Source organism: Cetorhinus maximus, chromosome 26 (genome assembly GCF_964194155.1).
Source record: "Cetorhinus maximus chromosome 26, sCetMax3.hap1.1, whole genome shotgun sequence".
In the NCBI taxonomy this organism is placed as follows: Eukaryota; Metazoa; Chordata; class Chondrichthyes; order Lamniformes; family Cetorhinidae; genus Cetorhinus; species Cetorhinus maximus.
The window spans coordinates 19388675-19406641 of NC_135904.1; the positions used below are offsets into that span (position 1 = coordinate 19388675).

The 17967-nt window shown below is 41.7% G+C and overlaps 1 protein-coding gene across 5 annotated transcripts in view; it reads left to right on the forward strand.

Moving 5' to 3' along the window:
- Positions 1 to 17967, forward strand: part of LOC144668356 (SHC-transforming protein 1-like) — a 121007-nt gene that overhangs the window by 69125 nt on the left and 33915 nt on the right. For all 5 annotated transcript variants that reach the window (XM_078530287.1, XM_078530286.1, XM_078530285.1 and 2 more), the window contains one exon: positions 17534 to 17597. In XM_078530287.1, the coding sequence (XP_078386413.1) occupies positions 17534 to 17597 (64 nt within the window). The remainder of the gene's footprint in view (positions 1 to 17533; positions 17598 to 17967) is intronic.

The following is a 17967-nucleotide window of genomic DNA, read 5'->3' on the forward strand; positions in this document are numbered from 1 at the left end:
ATATGCCATTAATTATTTATAACACTGTGCAGACAATAACACTGATTTCAGCGACTGCCTCAGCCCTCATTAACATACTCATATGGTGCAATATGCAGAACACGGTGACAGTAAATTCATAGTTTGGGGAAAGATTCAATACTTGCAACCCAGATAAACGGCACAAGGTCTTTTCTATTCTGTCGAAGAATTAGAAGACTTTCTCCTGCCTGGGTGCATGATATTATTCAATATAATTATTTCATAGAAGAGGTGTAATTGGATTTTATTTTATCAGTAATCTCACAGGGGAGAAAGATCAAATGAGGCCTGAGCAGAATGATTGAACAACACAGGTCATCACTGTCGGTGACGAGCATTGAAACCCTCGGGTATCTCTGTGCAACACAACTTTTAAGAGGCCAGAGGATAAAGACTGAATGGTTCACAATTGTATCTTGTATCTCTTGAAGTCTGAAGACTCTGCTGCTTCTAATATCTACTATGCAACACAACCATATCATGATATTTCATTCCTTAAAAGACTCAAAAGCACGGAGATAGAGTGGGATAATAGGTAAGTAAACAGAAGGACAAGATTGAAGTCGATGGAAGACACTGTTGAGAATAATATGCAGGATAAAACAGGTTACTGATTCGTTATGAGCCCATCATACACTTCTGTCCTAGCAATTTCACCCTACAAAGCCTGGCCACATTAGCAACAAAATAAACACAACCTCTGCCATGATTCCACCCCCCACCCTCTGTTTGCAGGATAATTATGGGTGACAAAGGCCATCCAGTTCAACTCATCTCATCCATGCAGAATAACATACAAACGTATTAGGAGCAGGTATAAGTCATTCTGCCCCTTGAGCCTGCTCTGCCATTTGATAACATAGCCTACATTATACTAGTGACTCCAATTCAAAAGTATTTAATTGGCTCTAAAGCAATTTGAGACATCATGCAAGGTTCTGTATAAATGTAAGTTTGTCTTTCTTGCATTATATCTGCATATAGTAGGCAGCGTGACTGTAGTAATGGTGAAATTAGAGGCCCAATGCTGATTCCATAAGGATAACGAATCACAGAGCAATCAACTGATGTTAAGAAAGTGGCTACAAATAAATCACTGCATTTTCAAAACAATTAAACTCTGTAGCTAATACAATCTTACCATTCTGACTTCTTTGGCACCAACCCACAATATACCATAAATGGCATTTGCCTCTTTTATGCTAATGACACTATCCCCGGGAATGTCAGTCAGACATCTACCAGCGGCCTAGGAAAAATATAGATTGAATTGTTGATCTGAATTTTTCAGGGAAGAATGATACATGGTAAATAAATTCAGTGTGGCCTTAACTCAAGAACTGGATTGTTTCGCCTTCCCTCAGAAGCTGCCATACAAATTGCATCGTACGCTGTGAATTTACAGCCTAAAATGGAAAAATGTATTTAATAAATTAAACTCCAACTGCAAAAAAAGTGACACTGCCACCTCACACCTGCCACCCCACCCATCCCTCCAAACCCTCACCTCTCCAACACTCTCCAACCTCCACCCACCCCTCCAACATATCCAACCCCTCCAACACCCCCATCCCCCATCTCTTCCTGCCCCCACCACCACCACCTGCATCCAATTAGCTCTAAAATAGAGATATCACTCATCATTTTTTGAAGCAAGAACACTCGGTTGCTGTGCTGCTGTTGACCTACGGACAACTTTGTGGTTTTCTGGCGGGCTTTTTAAAAAAAAATCAGAATCAGGAAGCTGCCCAAAGGTTGGCAGCAGCAGCCACAGTAACTTGGTGAAGTTGACCTGACCGGCTTTATATATAAAAAAAATCAAACTTTCAGCCAAAGTTCCGATTTTTTTTCTTTCCAAGTTGGTCTTTCAGGTTTGAAGCTCTGGCTGCACAGGCTGGGAGAAAACAAGAAACTCAATTTAGAGCCACAAGCCCGGGTCCTTCTACCCACCCCAGGTCCCAGTGTTTTGCATCATCTGCACCCCTCTCTCCCAGGCCCTGGTATGGATACACTAAGATTTGTTACATTGACGTACGCTCTGTGTATTACATCCTTGTAACCTGCTGCAGAACGAGTTATGGTGTAACAGTGTAAGCCGCATGCTGCTTCCGTTCTTCAGTTCAAACAATTTCAGCAGCTTTGCTCTCGGTTGATCTTCTTGGTACTGTTCCCAACCCTTACTATAAGTATCGCCCCTGCAAAGCAATTGGGCATAAATCATAAAATTGTGGTTTAGGAATATTTGTTTCATTCGGCAAAACGTTATTTCAAACACTAGTTCCCCAAGTCACACCCCCACCATGTTCGTGCTCTGCTATGCTGGCAAGACAGGCTGAGGAGACTGGGCCAGCTATTTTCAAGAAGGTTGTAGTGGTTACATTTTACCAAGCAACCGTTATTTAATGAACTGAGTTGGACTTGTATGTTAGAGCTACATTAAAGTTTTTACATTAAGGCAGTATTACACTTCAGAACTGTGAATGCTGTAATACATGGAGGCCATGTGAACTGTGACAGTTTTAACTCTCTCCCTCAGTCCAGGTGAACAGTCAACGAAGGAACACAAACAGAATTACCTGGAAAAACTCAGCAGGTCTGGCAGCATCGGTGGAGAAGAAATCAGTTAACGTTTCGAGCCTTCACAGCCCTTCTAAGGGCCGTGAAGGCTCGAAACGTTAACTGATTTCTTCTCCACCGATGCTGCCAGACCTGCTGAGTTTTTCCAGGTAATTCTGTTTGTGTTTTGGATTTCCAGCATCCGCAGTAGCTTTTAGCTTTTTGTTTTTAGTCAACGAAGGAAATTCAGAGTAAATTAAACTTGTCACAGCAGAACTTGAGCAATAACTATTTGTTCTTGTGGGGTATGGCTGTAATAACCTCTCATTTGTTTTGCTTAAAATGCCAAAATTTCTCTTTTTAATTTCAGCTTATAAAATGTAAACACTTTTTCCCAGTTTATTGTAGTTTTCAAACTGCATTATTAATTGCACGATACTTTGATATATTTCAAAGACCCGAAACGAATCTCTGCATTTATTTGCTCATGAGCAAGGCTGGGGAGAAGGATCAGTCAGAAGACTTGTTAGCCATTTAGATAAAAGTAAAATACTGCGGATGCTGGAAATCTGAAACAAAAATAAAAATAGCTGGAAAATCTCAGCAGGTCTGACAGCATCTGCGGAGAGGAATACAGTTAACGTTTCGAGTCCGTATGACTCCTCATCAGAACTGAGGAAATATAGAAATGTGGTGAAATATAAGCCGATTGAGGGGGGTGGGACAGGTAGAGCTGGACAGAGGGCCAGTGATAGGTGGAGGCAAAGAAGACATTGCCAATGACGTCATAGACAGAAGGACAAAGGGGTGTTGTCGGTGGTGATATTAGCTAAGAAATGTGCTAATGGTGACATTAAGGGTGGAAAGCAGGACGAGCAAGTGACAGATAGCCCTAGTGCGGGTGGGGTGGGGGGAAGGGAATGAAATAGGCTAAAAGGTGGAGTTGAGACAATGGATGGAAATACATTTTAAAATAATGGAAATAGGTGGGAAAAGAAAAATATATTTAAAAATATAAATTATTGGAAAATGGGGGATCGGAAAGGGGGTGGGGATGGAGGAGAGAGTTCATGATCTGAAGTTGTTGAACTCAATGTTAAGGCCGGCAGGCTGTAAAGTGCCTAGTCGGAAGATGAGGTGCTGTTCCTCCAGTTTGCGTTGAGCTTCATTGGAACATTGCAGCAGGCCAAGGATGGACATGTGGGCATGAGATCAAGGTGGTGTGTTGAAATGGCAAACGACAGGGAGGTCTGGGTCATGTTTGCAGACAGACCAAAGGTGTTCCACAAAGCGGTCACCCAGTCTGCGTTTGGCCTCTCCAATGTAGAGGAAACCGCATTGGGAGCAGCGAATGCAGTAGACTAAATTGAGGGAAGTGCAAGTGAAATGCTGCTTCACTTGAGAAAGGAGTCCTTGGATGGTGAGGGGGTGGGGGGGCGGGGGGGAGGAAGTAAAGGGACAGGTGTTGCACCTTCTGCGGTTGCATGGGAAGGTGCCGTGGGAGGGGGTTGAGGTGTAGGGGGTGACGGAGGAGTGGACCTGGGTGTCTCGGAGGGAACAATCCCTGCGGAATGCCGCCGTTGGGGAGTGGCGGGGGTGGGGGGGGTGGGGGGGGAAGATGTTTGGTGGTGGAATTTATACTGTTTAAGGGGGAGCTGGAGCAGGTAAATCAGGGTAGAGGGTCAGTGAGAGATGGGGGCTAAGGAGAGATTGACAAAGATGTCACGGGCGCAAGACAAAGCAGAACTATTATGTGCTATTAACACATTCTGCTTTCTTACCTTTATGCCAGTATCAGCACCTTCTTCAGTCTTCACCACCACAATTAACACTCCCTTTGTCTTGTGCCCATGACATCCTTGTAAATCTCTCCTTAGCCCCCACCTATTGCTGACTTTCTATCCATCTTTACCTGCTCCACACACCCCCGCACCCCGCAAACAGTATAAATTCCATCACATTTCTACTCCTCTTTAGCTCTGAAAAAGAGTCATACGGATTCGAAACGTTAATTCTGGGCAGGATTTTCCCCCCCATCGGTGGGGAGGTTGAAGTGCGGGCGCACCTCCGATTGGCGCCCCCGATTGGTTAAGGTTGGACGGGCAGGTCCATTAATTAGTTTAATGACTCTATCAATGGCCTCAATTGGCCATTGACAGGTTGGCAGGCCCGCAGCTGATTTTGCTGTGTCCCCACCTACCTGAAAATTTAAATAGGGCGCCGCGATGTCGGGAATTCCGTCCAACATCTTTGCACGTCATTTTATACGGCGGAGGGCGGGGCCCACTCGCCAACAGGAAAATCTCGCTGTCTGTTTTTCTCTCCACAGATGCTGTCAGACCTGCTGAGCTTTTCCAGCATTTCCTGTTGTAATTTTTTTATTATTAGCCATTTAGTTGGATAATACATGCTGCCTGTGAATTTTTAAGAATGACATAAGGTTCATTGCCAACTAATGAGTGATGTTGCAAACTTTTATGATTATATGTTGAATGCTACTTGCAAACATTTTTGTGGTTGTTGTAAGTTGAAGTTGGCCATGACTACAATTTGAGTTTAGGATCAAGGTTACAGCATTGGGGACACTGATGGAAGATGCTCCTAAAATGCCTATGGCCTGTATAACTGATGTTACTGCTGCAGGTGTGATTAGTGTTGCCTCATGCTTGATTTACTTACTCCATTGAAGACCATTACTTCACATCATTTATGTGGGGGATATTACATATCTGGGCACTAAACTTCTCACATTACCCTATCCACCTTTCGATGTATTGTGTAAGAAGGCAAGAGACTCGAGTATAGATCTGATCCTGGACCAGCCTTCATTTGAAAACCAGAGGCAGGATTTTACATCGTGCAGGCGCGCACCCGACCTGATCAGGCGTAAAATAGTGCGTGATGATGTAGGGCGAGCGCCCCAACGTCATTGCGCACTTGTGCGATATTTCAGTTGGCGGGTGTGCGAGTGTCGGCAGCATGCCCGCTGACAATTAAGAGGGTGACTAAGCCCATTGATCAAGCAATATTTTTTCCTGCCCACCCAACCTTGCGGTTGGCGGGCGGGTGAATCGGCCAAGCAGCCTTTGGATTTTTTAGGAAACCTCATCCACAGGCAGGATGAGGTTTCTGAGATTAATTTAAAAAAGCAAATAAAAATGTTTTGGCAGAATTTTTATTGGCAGCTCCTTGTCTTCAGGGAGTTTTCAGTTTGCGCCCCCCCCCCCCCCCCCCCCCCCCCCCGCGCATGCGCAGGCCTCTGTGCTCATGCTCCTCCCACCCCCCCACCCTCCCACCCTGGCAGCACTGAGGTTCTCAGCGCGCATTTCACACTGGTTGGCCGTTACTTGGGCGGTCAGCGTGAAATCGCAGTCGGGGTCTGGTCTGACCGCGGGCGGTAGACCGTTTCCTGGCACCTCCCGGGCCCGCCCGTAGCACTTGCCTGATGACCAGAAAATCGTTCTCAAGGTCACTGAAGCATCTCTCTTTCTTTCTCATAAATTCAGCCTATCTGCAGAACAAAAGGGCAGCTTTTTTAGAACAATAATCCTACCCATTAAAAAAAATCAATTAATTCATTAATTTTAATACTACTTTATCGACAAAAATTTCCCCCAAATAAACATTGGGAAGGCTTTTAAACCATTGCCTTTGGTTCCCACCACAAACTGGCCAACAATTCCATCCCTCTCCCTGGAAACTATCTGTGGCTGAACCAGATGATTGGTGTCATGTTTGATATTGCAATGAACTTCTGACCACACATCTGTGCTATCACCTAGGGCAGTCTGTTTTCACCTCTAACATTCTCTAACTTTGCCCCTGCCTCTGCTCATCAACTGCTGAAACCCTCACTCATGCCTTCGTTACCTCTAGACTTGACTATAATGCACTCCTGGATGGCCTTCCATATTTTACCTTCCATAAACTTGAGCTTACCAAAAACTCTGCTGCCAGTATCCTAATTCACACCTAGTCCCGTTTCCCCCATCACCCCTGTGCCCGCTAACCTACACTGACTCCTAGTTAAGCAACATCTCAATTTTAAATGTTCACCCTTGTTTTCAATTCCTTCCATAATCTCATGCCTCCCTCCTCCATAATTTCCTCTAGCTGCACAACCGCACAAGACAATTTGAATCTCTTGAGCATCCTCAATTTTAGTCGCTCTGCTGTTGGTGGCTACACCTTCAGCTTCCAAGGCCTTTAAACTCCGGTTTTCACTCCCAAAACCTGTTTACCTCTTCTTTACTTTAAGACATTCCTTAAAACCTACCTCTTTGACCTAGATTTTGGTCATCAGTTCTAAATACCTCTTTATGATAGCTCGGGGTCAAATTTTATCTGATAACACTCCTGAGAAGTGCCTCAGGGCCTTTTACTATGTCAAAGGTGCTATATAAATACAAGTTTTTGTTGTTGAAATTATGCTTATATGTGATTGGACTATCTGAAGGGACACTTGTACATATATAAATTTTAAAATATTTTTTAAAAAAATATGCATTATAGCAATGCCTTGCAATGCAGCATGTACAGAAATGCTTTAGTTTAAAATGACTGTGAAGTTATTACGTTGGTGTTTCATTGTGAGGAAAAATGGTTGATGCTGTACTGCATATCTCCAGGAGAAGCTACTGAGACAACCAGAACAGAGCACAATAGACACATAGAGAATTGCTTCCGTTGTACAATAGATGCTCAGGGTCATGACTTGGTGGCTATTAGTTATGGCAGAGTTTCAAGAAGATTGAGAGGAGGCGTGGGAGTATTGCAATCTACTTTCATCAGCTTCCATTTATGTGCTGTTGCTGGATCAGTAGCTGTGACCCAGAGTGGGTGATGTACGGAAGAGAACTGAAGGAGGGAGGAAATTTGTTATTGATTCTTTTATTTGCTTCCAATTTACATGAAGGTACAATAGTCACAATATCAATTGAAGCCTTTTATTGAGCACAAAGGTGCATTTTATTAATTTTTTAGATTTTAATTTACAATTCAATATTTGGTTTCTTTTTATGAATTATTAGCAGTTCATGGGAGATGAGGGATACCTGATAACATACTTCAATTGAAAAGTCTGACTACTGGAAAATTTCATGCATAATCTCTCTTTATTCAGGCAAAACTAGCATCGATGCAGGTACGAAGCTTAGATTGTAGATGATTGATATCAGATAATACTGCATCACTGTGAAGGGGCTTTCTGTTTTATTATTGTAGGCACTTCACTTTTATTAGAAGAAATTTGTTTTCTCGCTGTTCATACTGCTTGCCTGTTTCTCCGCAGCTCATTTGATTATAGCATGATGCAAAGAAAGAAATTGAGTAATCATATTTTATTTGATGTCGTTGAAACTAAGGATTAACATAAGTGAATCACTATTTGGACAATGAAACCTGATTTATCAATGGGATTTCAATTAAAAGTTTGAGTGATCCGGTCAGTGCTAATGATACTATCTTGCGCAGAGTGGCTGACTCCAATCTGAAGGACAATCAGTGACCAAATTACTGCAGTAGAGAAGATCAAAATTGCACGGTGAATAGACAAATAGGGACTTAAATCCCTGATGGCCTATTTCACGACTCACTGGGGACAGTGCACTGTAATATCAAGCCCCACGAACTGAGACAAATGTGAAAAGTTTGACCAAACCACCAGATTGCCCTAATTCTACCCAACTGTTTAATTTAGGTTAACAGAATACGAGCACCAGGTTTGTAAGCTTAATAAGTAAATAACTGTTTATTGAACAAATTGTCTTTAACTAGAGGCAAAAGAAAGAAATATGAGCTGCTAACTTCTATCTCAATAAATTAAACTCTACCCCTTCTTACGCACACGTGCACACACACACAACACACAAAACATGGATTTTAAGGGTGAGATAAAACAGTTCAGTAGCACCAATCTGGAGTACAGGATTAGATGAGTTGATTTTGATTGATGTCTTCCAAATTCCTTGCAGTTTGTTGTTGAAGACACGAAGTGGTCTCCCAGCACTTTCAGTCTATGGTTCACTGGTTGAAAAACGTGCTTTTTAATGTCTCTACTCTTGATTTTTCCCCTTTTCCTCTCGACAGGGGTTTTCGGAGAAAGCAGGTTACAGAAATGTGAGCGATAGCCAGCTAGCTATTATGGCAGAATTGCTGGAATCTTACAAACACAGAAGAAAGAGGATTTAGGTCTTTTCTCTTTGCAGGCTGGGAGCTGTTCTGCCTCTACTGTTACCACACAAAACCCTGATCACCTGGTCAGGAGCCAATTAAAATGCTGTTGTTAGGCAGTTCCCCCCCCAGTCCAGAACTCCTTTCCAGCACCATCCTGTTTCTTTATGGCACCCTCTGTTCCAGGATAGCAACATTGTAGATATTCTTCATCCTGCTCAAGTGAACATGTCTTTTAACTGCAGCCATGGTAGTTTTTAAAGCACAGTCCAATTTTCGAGCCACAGTCCAAGAAAAATAAAAAAAAATGTTCTTTACACTTGTCCTGCGGCACTCCTGACAGTAGAGTATGACCCATGGCTCCAAATCCTTGAGGTCAGACTAATTAATGGGAAGGTAACCACGCTTGGTACTAACAGGAGTTTCAGAGAGGCACTTTGCCACCCTGTCCAGGGGTCTAGCTGTAGATGGTCGGAAATTTAAAAAAGATTTCAAACATCTTTAAGAAACCAATATTACGAGCCTTAATCTTCCAGGTCGACCTGCATCAGGTCCCTGTGTCCATGCCTAACTTCCCACTGGAATTTCTCATTACTGGCAGGAAAAAGAAAAGACTGCCTATAATGCCCATCACCACCTCCTCCCTCTCCACCCACCATGCCACAGTTTGGCTCTCCCAGGCCCAGGTGTTTTAGGTTCTCAGCATCTCTCTTCATTGTGAGGACTGTTAGTGACTCTGTCAAGACTGATTGGCTGCAATGTTACTCACATACCTTTGCTCTTTAAAAGTCTCAAACTCTCTTAGATAGTGGTTATGTTATCACTTTGGCGCAGTTGCGAAACAGTTTCTGCCTTGCAGAAACTTCAAAGTGACAGCATAACTCTGGACTTGACACTGGTGCTTCATCCAATTCCCTTTTGAAAGAAATGATTGAATCTGCCTCCACCACTCTTTTAGGCAGTCCATTACAGATCCTAATCATTTGCTGCCCTATTTTTTTTTAGAGCAAAAGCTTTTCCTCGTGTCGCCATTGTGTCTTTTGCTATTCACCATATCAATGCTGTCTGGTTCTCGACCCTTCCACCAATGGAAACAGTTACTCTTTATCTACTCTCTCTGGACCCCTCAGAATGAACCCTCTATCAAGTTTGCTCTCTGGAGAAGCTGGGACTGCTCTCCTTAGTCTATCCATGTAACTGAAGTCCCTCATCCCTGGAAACATTCTTGTAAATCTTTCCTGCACTCTCTCTAATGCATTCACATCTTTCCTAAAGTGTGGTATCCAGTATTATGTACAATAGTCCTGTTAAGACAGAACTAGTGCTTTATAAAGGTTCATCATAACTTCTTTGCTTTTGTATTCTATGCCTCTATCCATAAAATGCAGGATCTGGTATGTTTTTTTTTAACTGTTCTCTCAACCCACCCTATCACCCTTCAATGATATGTGCACATGTAACTCCCACCAACCCCTACTCTCATCGCCACTGGTTCCTTTGACTCTGTACCATAGAACCATAGAACACTACAGCACAGAAAACAGGCCATTCGGCCCTTCTAGTCTGTGCCGAAATATTATTCCCCTGTACTCCCCATTAAAATTGCATACTTTATTTTAAAGCACCTCTCCTTCATTCTTCCTACCAAAATGTATCACTTCACACTATTCTGCATTAAATTTTATCTGCCATTATGTCCACCCATTCCACCAGCCTGTCCATGTCCTCTTGAAGTTGATCATTCGCCTCCTCAGAGTTCACGATACTTCCAAGTTTATGTCATTTGCAAATGTTGAAATTGTGCCCTGTACACCCATGTCTAGGTCATTAATATATATTAAGAAAAGCATTGTTCCTAGTACCGATCCCTGGGGAACCCCACTATATATGTATATCATACTCTAGTCTGGAAAAACAGCTGCTCACCACTGCTCTGTTTTTCTGTCACTCGGCCAACTTCATATCCATTCTGCTCCTGTCCCTTTTATTCTATGAGCTTCAACTTTGCTGGCAAGCTATTACCTGGCACTTTATCAAACAGCTTTTGGAAGTTCACATGTACCACATCAACTGCATTACCCTCACCGACCCTCTCTGTTACCTCCTCATAAAACTCAGTCAAATTAGTTAAACATCATTTGCCTTTATCCAATCTGTGCTGGCTTTCCCTAATTAATCCACACTTGTCCAAGTGACTGTTAATTTTGTCCAAGAATGTCGCTTCTAAAAGCGTTCCCACCACCAAAGTTAAACTGGCTGGCCTGGAGTTGCTAGGTTTATCCTTGCACTTTTTTTTTGCAAATATTGAACCTTTGTTCAATTCTCCAGTCCTCTAGTACCACCCCTGTGTTTAAGGAGAATTGGAAAATTGTGGCAAGTGCCTAGGCAATTTGAACCCTTAGTGCCCTCCATATCATTAGAAACATAGACATAGAAAATAGGAGCAGGAGTGGGCGCACTACTCCTTGAGCCTGCTCCACCATTCAATTTGATCATGGTTGATCCTCTATCTCAATGCCATACTCCCGCTCTCTCCCCATACCCCATGACACCTTTAGTGTCTAGAAATCTATTTCCTTCTTAAATATATTCAGTGACTTGGCCTCCACAGCCTTCTGTGGTACAGAATTCCACAGGTTCATCACCCTATGAGTGAAGACATATCTCCTCATCTCAGTCCTAAATGGCCTGCCCAATATCCTGAGACTGTGACCCCTTGTTCTGGACCCCTCAGCCAGGGGAAACATTATCCCTGCAACCATGTCAGAATTTTATACATTTCAATGCTATCCTCTCTCATTCTTCTATACTCCAGTGAATACAGGCCTAGTCGACTCAATCTCTCCTCATACGACAATCCTGCCATCCCAGGAATCAGTCTGGTGAACATCTGCTGCACTCCTTCTATGGCAAGTATATCCTTTCTTAAGTAAGGAGACCAAAACTGCACACAATACTCCAGGTGTGGTCTCACCAAGGCCCTGTACAGCTGCAGTAAGGCATCCTTGTTCCTGTACTCAAATCCTCTTGCAATGAAGGCCAATATACCATTTGCCTTCCTAACTGCTTGCTGCACCTGCATGCTTGCTTTCAGTAATTGGTGTACAAGGACACCCAGGTCCCTTTGTACATCAACATTTCCCAATCTATCACTGTTTAAATACTCTCTCATTCTGTTTTTCCTACCAAAGTGGATAACTGCACACTTATCCACGTTATACTGCATCTGCCATGTATTTGCCCACTCACTAAACTTGTCTAAATCACCTTGAAGCCTCTTTACAACTTCCTCACCACTCACATTCCCATCTAGATTTGTATCATCAACAAACTTGGAAATATTACATTTGGTTCCCTCATCCAAATCGTTGATATATATTGTGAGTAGCTGGAGCCCAGGAACTGATCTCTGTGGTACCCACTAGTCACTGCCACTCTGAAAAAGACCCATTTATTCCTACTCTCTGTTTCCTGTCTGCTAACCAATTCTCTATCCATGCCAATATATTACCTCCCATGAACTTTAATTTTGCACACTAGCCTCTTATGTAGAACTTTATCAAAAGTATCCTCAGAAGCATCCCATTGATCCTTGTGACTTATCAACTTTCAGTAAAGTCAGCCTCTCTGATACCACCTCTTTATCAATTGTTAGCCCATCCAGTCTCTCAACTATCTCCTCCTTTATTATGACTTAGGCAGCAGCATCTTCCTTGGTAAAGACCGATGCAAAGTATTAATTTAGAAACTTGGCCATGTCCCTGCCTCCATTTGTTGATCCCCTTTTTGATCTCTAATTGGTCCCACCCCTCCTCTTACTAACTTTTTATTAGTTAAATGCTTAGAGGAGACTTTTAGACTCCCTTTTAGGTTGGCTGCCAGTCTCTTCTCATATTCTCTCTTTACTGTTTTTTTTCACTTTCCCTTTGCACTTTCTATGTTCAGCCTGGTTCTCACTTGTATTGTCAACCTGACATCTGTGATATGCACCTTATTCTGCTCTATTCTCTAGCTCCTTCGTCATCCAGCGAGCTCTGGCATTGTTTACCTTGCCTTTCCCGATCGTAGGAACGGACCTCTACTTGAACCATTTCTTCTTTTATAGGCAGCCCATTGTTCCATTACTATTTTGTCTGCCAATCTTTGATTCCAGTTGATCTGGACCAGATCTGTTCTCACCCCACTGAAATTGGCCCTCCTCCAAATTAAGTATTTTTACTCTAGTTTGTTCCTCGTTCTTTTCCATGGCTCTTATGATACAATGATCACTGTTCCCTAAATGTTCCCCTATTGACGCTTGACTCACTTGACCCATCTCATTCCCCAGAACCAAATCCAGAAATGCCTTCTTCCTTGGTTGGATGGGAACATAATGATCAGAAAAATTCTCCTGAACATACTTCAAATATTCTCTGCCCCTTTACAGTCTATATAGAACAATTAAAGTCTCCCATTATAACCACTCTGTAGTTTTTGTAAATCTCTGTAATTTCCCTGCAAATCTGCTCTTCTATATATTTCCTACCAGTTGGTGGCCTATAGTATATGCCCAATTGTGTAATACCCCTAACTTTTATTGACTCTAACCAAATAGATTCTGTTCATGACCCCTCTAGAACATCCTTTCTCTCTAGCACTGTAATATTCTCCTTAATACTGTAACTCTTCCTCCTTTCTTCCCTTTCCTATCTTTCCTGAACACCTTGTATCCAGGAATATTTAGTACAGTCCTGCCCTTTTTTTGTTTGAGCCAGATCTCTGTTATCGTTAAACATCCAATCCCAAGCGGTTATCTGCACCTGCAGCTCACCAACCTTGTACACCATGGTTTGTGCACTTGCATATATGCACAGTCAACCTAATTTAGATCTTATGGTATGCCCTCTTACTCTGATCCCACAGAATACCTTACTTTTTTTACTCCAGTGCTATCCATCTCTCCTAATTTTTTGTGTGTGTTGTTTTTCCTTTCTGTTGCTATATCCTGGTTCTCATCCCTCCTATAAAGTTAGTAAAACCCTCCACAACAGCACCAGCAAACCCACAAAGACATTGGTCCCGCATCTATTGAGGTTCAGCTCATCCAGCATCTTCCTCCATGTCTCAGGAATCTAAAGTCTCCCTCCTGCACCCTTAGTCCTGGTGCCAGGCACAATCTGGGGAGAATCAATAGATGAAAGAAAATTGGCTTGGGTCATGAGTTCAATCATTGCACAGAGTTTTTCAGTTAATATTTGGAATATTTCAGGCAATTGGGGATCGGCAATAAATACTGGCCTTTGACAGAAATGCTCGCATCCCATGAAAGAATTTTTTAAAAATTGAATGAAACTGCATGTCGATTAGCCATTGTATACAATCATGAATTAACACCAGTAGTATTTAATGGCATTAAACTTGAACCCCAGATGCTGATACATAATGTGTTGCAATTGATTAAGATCGTTAAAGTTTTGCCAACGAATGTAAATTGGTGACAGCTGAAAAAGAAGTATGCTAACAAGAAAGGTGTCTTAATCACAAACACTATATTTGGAGGAATATTTGGTGGCATTAACCTCATTGCCCATGAACAGCAGTTATAATAGGTTTAGTAATTACCAGATAATCATGAAATGTTTGCCATTTCACTGACTCTCTCTTGTTTCTTCTACTTTTGTGTCATAAAAGTGTTCCAAAACTGGAATTTTTTTTTTCTGGTAGATGCTTGCTTGGAATTGTAGGTGAAAGATGATTGTGTCAATTCTAGCCCCTGTGTACAAAGTGAATCACTGTGTACAGTAAAATGTTGTTCCTTCATTGAATGGATCACCTTCAAGGCATGAGTATCACATGTCGCAAAATATGTTTCTTCATATGTCCTGCAAGGGGTGTGTGTCTGTGTGTGCACATGCGTATACGCGTGCATGCGCAGTTTGTTGCAGGTTTCTGGTCGATACAGAGTATCTTTTCCAAACATCACTTAGTACCTTTTAACTTATTCATAAAATGTCTGGTATATATTTACAGTCTTTGAATATAAATGTGTACACTGAAACACAGTCAGTTCCCATTACTGTTACTTTTAATAAAAATGAGAAAATGCTGGAAACACTCAGCAGGTCAGGAAGCATCTGTGGGGCGAGAAACAGAGTCAAGGTTTCAGGTTGATGACCATTCATCCGCACCACAAATCAGAAAGTTCTTCCAGCACCTTTGGAAGTGGAAGTAACAGATTTGGTTCTGTGTTAAGAGAGTAATGAAACAGAAGGGCAATGCTAAAGTAGCAGCTTAGCCTAAGACGACCTGCCCCTGAACATGTATGGTGGGAATCCCAAGAGTAAGAATTTCCCCCACCCCACCACCATCCTTCTGTGGGGAGCAAAATCTCTGTCTCAGATCCGCCAACCCCCATTGCAGTCAATAGCAGACATCTGGTAACCTATACTGTGCTACTTGACCTATTTCCCAAGCAGAGCAAATAGAGCACCTTACAATAGGGGACCATTTGGGAAACAGTAAGCATAATATAATTAGATTCATTCCAAGAACAGAAATGAGAAAAAGTCGAGGACAAGGGAACTTGAATGAAACAGAGCAAATTATAATGAAATATTTTTTAAAAAAAACTCCACCTTGCCCCGATTAATTGGAAGGAAAAATTAGAAAGATAAGTTAGCAATGGAAAATATTTAAACAGTTTGGAAAAGGTACAATCAAGTACACTCCAGTAAGACACAGGAGTGCATTGAAAGAATGGAAAGATTAAATCCTATTTCAAACAAAATAAAGAAGCATTTAATGTTTACAAAAATGAAAGCTAGAACAAAAATAACAAATTTCCAAAAATTGAAGCTAGGAAGGCTAAGACAAAGTATGAGAACATTTGTAAATATAGTGAATAGTGAAAAAGCTTTTTATGGACCAGTTGGTAGTAAAAGAGAATTGGGTATGTTTTTCACATAAAGAAGATGTGGTTGAGTAGTGTTCCATAAGGGTCTGTCTTGGGGCTGTTTCATTTACTAAATATATATAAATGATCTGGACTTCAAATTGAACAATACCTCAATTTACTACTAGCACTAAATTGAGAGTATGGAATGAAGAATAAAGATAATAGTAGGCTTAAATTGAAACTTAAAACAATTAACTCCCTTCAAGTGTCCATGGAACACTTTGTATTGATTAGAACTTGTGTATAAACCTCTCCAAAGACGTTACAGATGAATTGAGACTGTTACGATCCAGTTAGGGGGCAGTAACTTGTTCTTTTTAGAGTAGATGAAATTTAAAATCCCAGTTACTTACTAAGAGAAAACCACAAAGATTCTGCTGTTTTTGAATGAAACAAAATAATTTTTACTATACAAGATTCAACATTGCAAACAGTCAATACTATCTATCTTATACTCTTAACATCTGGAATTAACATGAGATAAACATGAATTGACAGAAAAACTGTGGTTGAATACACCACAAACTGCACATCAATTGGCAGACACAACCAAGACCGATCCCACAAATTTTCTTGACAACCCACCCAGACGTCAATGATCACTGAGTCACAAAAGAATCTTCAAATGCTGTGTTTCTTACAAGGGATTTCAACTCTTTTTTTGAGGATTTAGCACCTGATTTCCCTTCAACAGCTGCTCCAACTCAGGATGCCCCAATGACTGCTCGCCTCCACATTACTCAATCTCTTCTCCTGAGACTGCGTCCTTCCAGGTTTTGAAAGGCTGCACCTGACATCTAATCACCACCATGATGCCAGCTGTCTAGCTGTGCTGAGCAGAACACCACTGTTCACAGGCTTTTCTTTGGCCTAACTCTCACTTCATGGAACTGACAACTACTCCCACGGGATTCCTCCTGTGCGCTAGCTTCCAATTGCACTGAGCAGATGCTTCTTCAGCTTCACTGAGCTGACACTTTTCCTGGGCTTCTGTGAGCCCAGCTCCCTAGCAGCATGGAGCTACAAACTGTTCCTGGGCTTTTGCTCTGCTGCAGCTGCACAGAGATAATGACAGTGCTTCAGCTGCATGGTGCTGACCGACCCTCTTCTTCTCCTGACTAACTGTCACATGGGCTCATTTACATGCCCAAAATACTGGTCAGTTGAGCAATTTTTCCACACCATATCCGACCAGGGGACCTGGGGAGCTTCGTCCGCTCTTTGAGCGTGCACAGCCTGTTGCCCTGCTGCGCTCTGTGCCAAAACCCTGGGCATGCTGGGAAATTTAATCCTCAGCCCAAAAACACACAGCACAAACCCAAAAATAAAAATTGCCTCTCAAGACCTGACAGTTTCGGTGAAGATCCAAGTGTCATGTGTCCACTCCAACCAAATCTCTCCATCTTCAAGACTAGGGATAGTATTGGTTAAATAGGTCATAGGGATGGAGCTTGGTTTGGAATGAGAAATCTGTAAAATTAATCTTAGATTGTATTGCCTTTGTCATTGTAGACAATTTGCTGCTAGGAAGCATGAACTGGAAAACTTGTTATTCTTGATCTTCATCCTCTCTCACTTGCAGGAGCTGTAATAGACAAATAAGTTATTTGGATGTTCTTGGTTGATGAACTAGATAAAAGGGCAAGACCTACTGTGTAGGGCATTGACCTTCTGAGGAAAGGTGATGTTATTGGGATTAATAATTTGCCTGAGTTGCCATGAGTTTACTGTTTCTATCCTGAACCAACTGCTATCATTTCTGCATCTTTACAGGACTGAAAATCACGTTAATTTTATTTTGTTTGTTTTTTTGATGCCACGTCAATAATTGCAATAATTTCCATTCCACAGAGAAGCAATAAGCAGAGTGTGTGAGGCTGTACCAGGTGCAAAAAGTGCTACGAGGAGAAGAAAGGTAAATATAGTCTCAGCATAGATACTTTTTAGTAATGATCTTTGCAAATCAGCATTAAATGTGGCATGCGCAAGTGTGAACCACTTTGTATATTGTGTTTGTATATTGTTCTGTTCATTCATTTGTAATTAAACAAATTATACAATATTTCACATGAATTCTAATGTAGAAAATCCATTGAGAAACAAATATAATAATCACTATAACTTGTAATTTACTCTCTCAAAATTTTTCTTCCAATGAATGGGCCAATTGATATCAGTCACTGTCCTCTAGAAAGATTGTTCTGATATGTAATCTTCTTCATTCCAATGAGTAATACTGTTCCATACCCATGGGTAATACTGCTCCATTCTAGGCCAACAAGCTG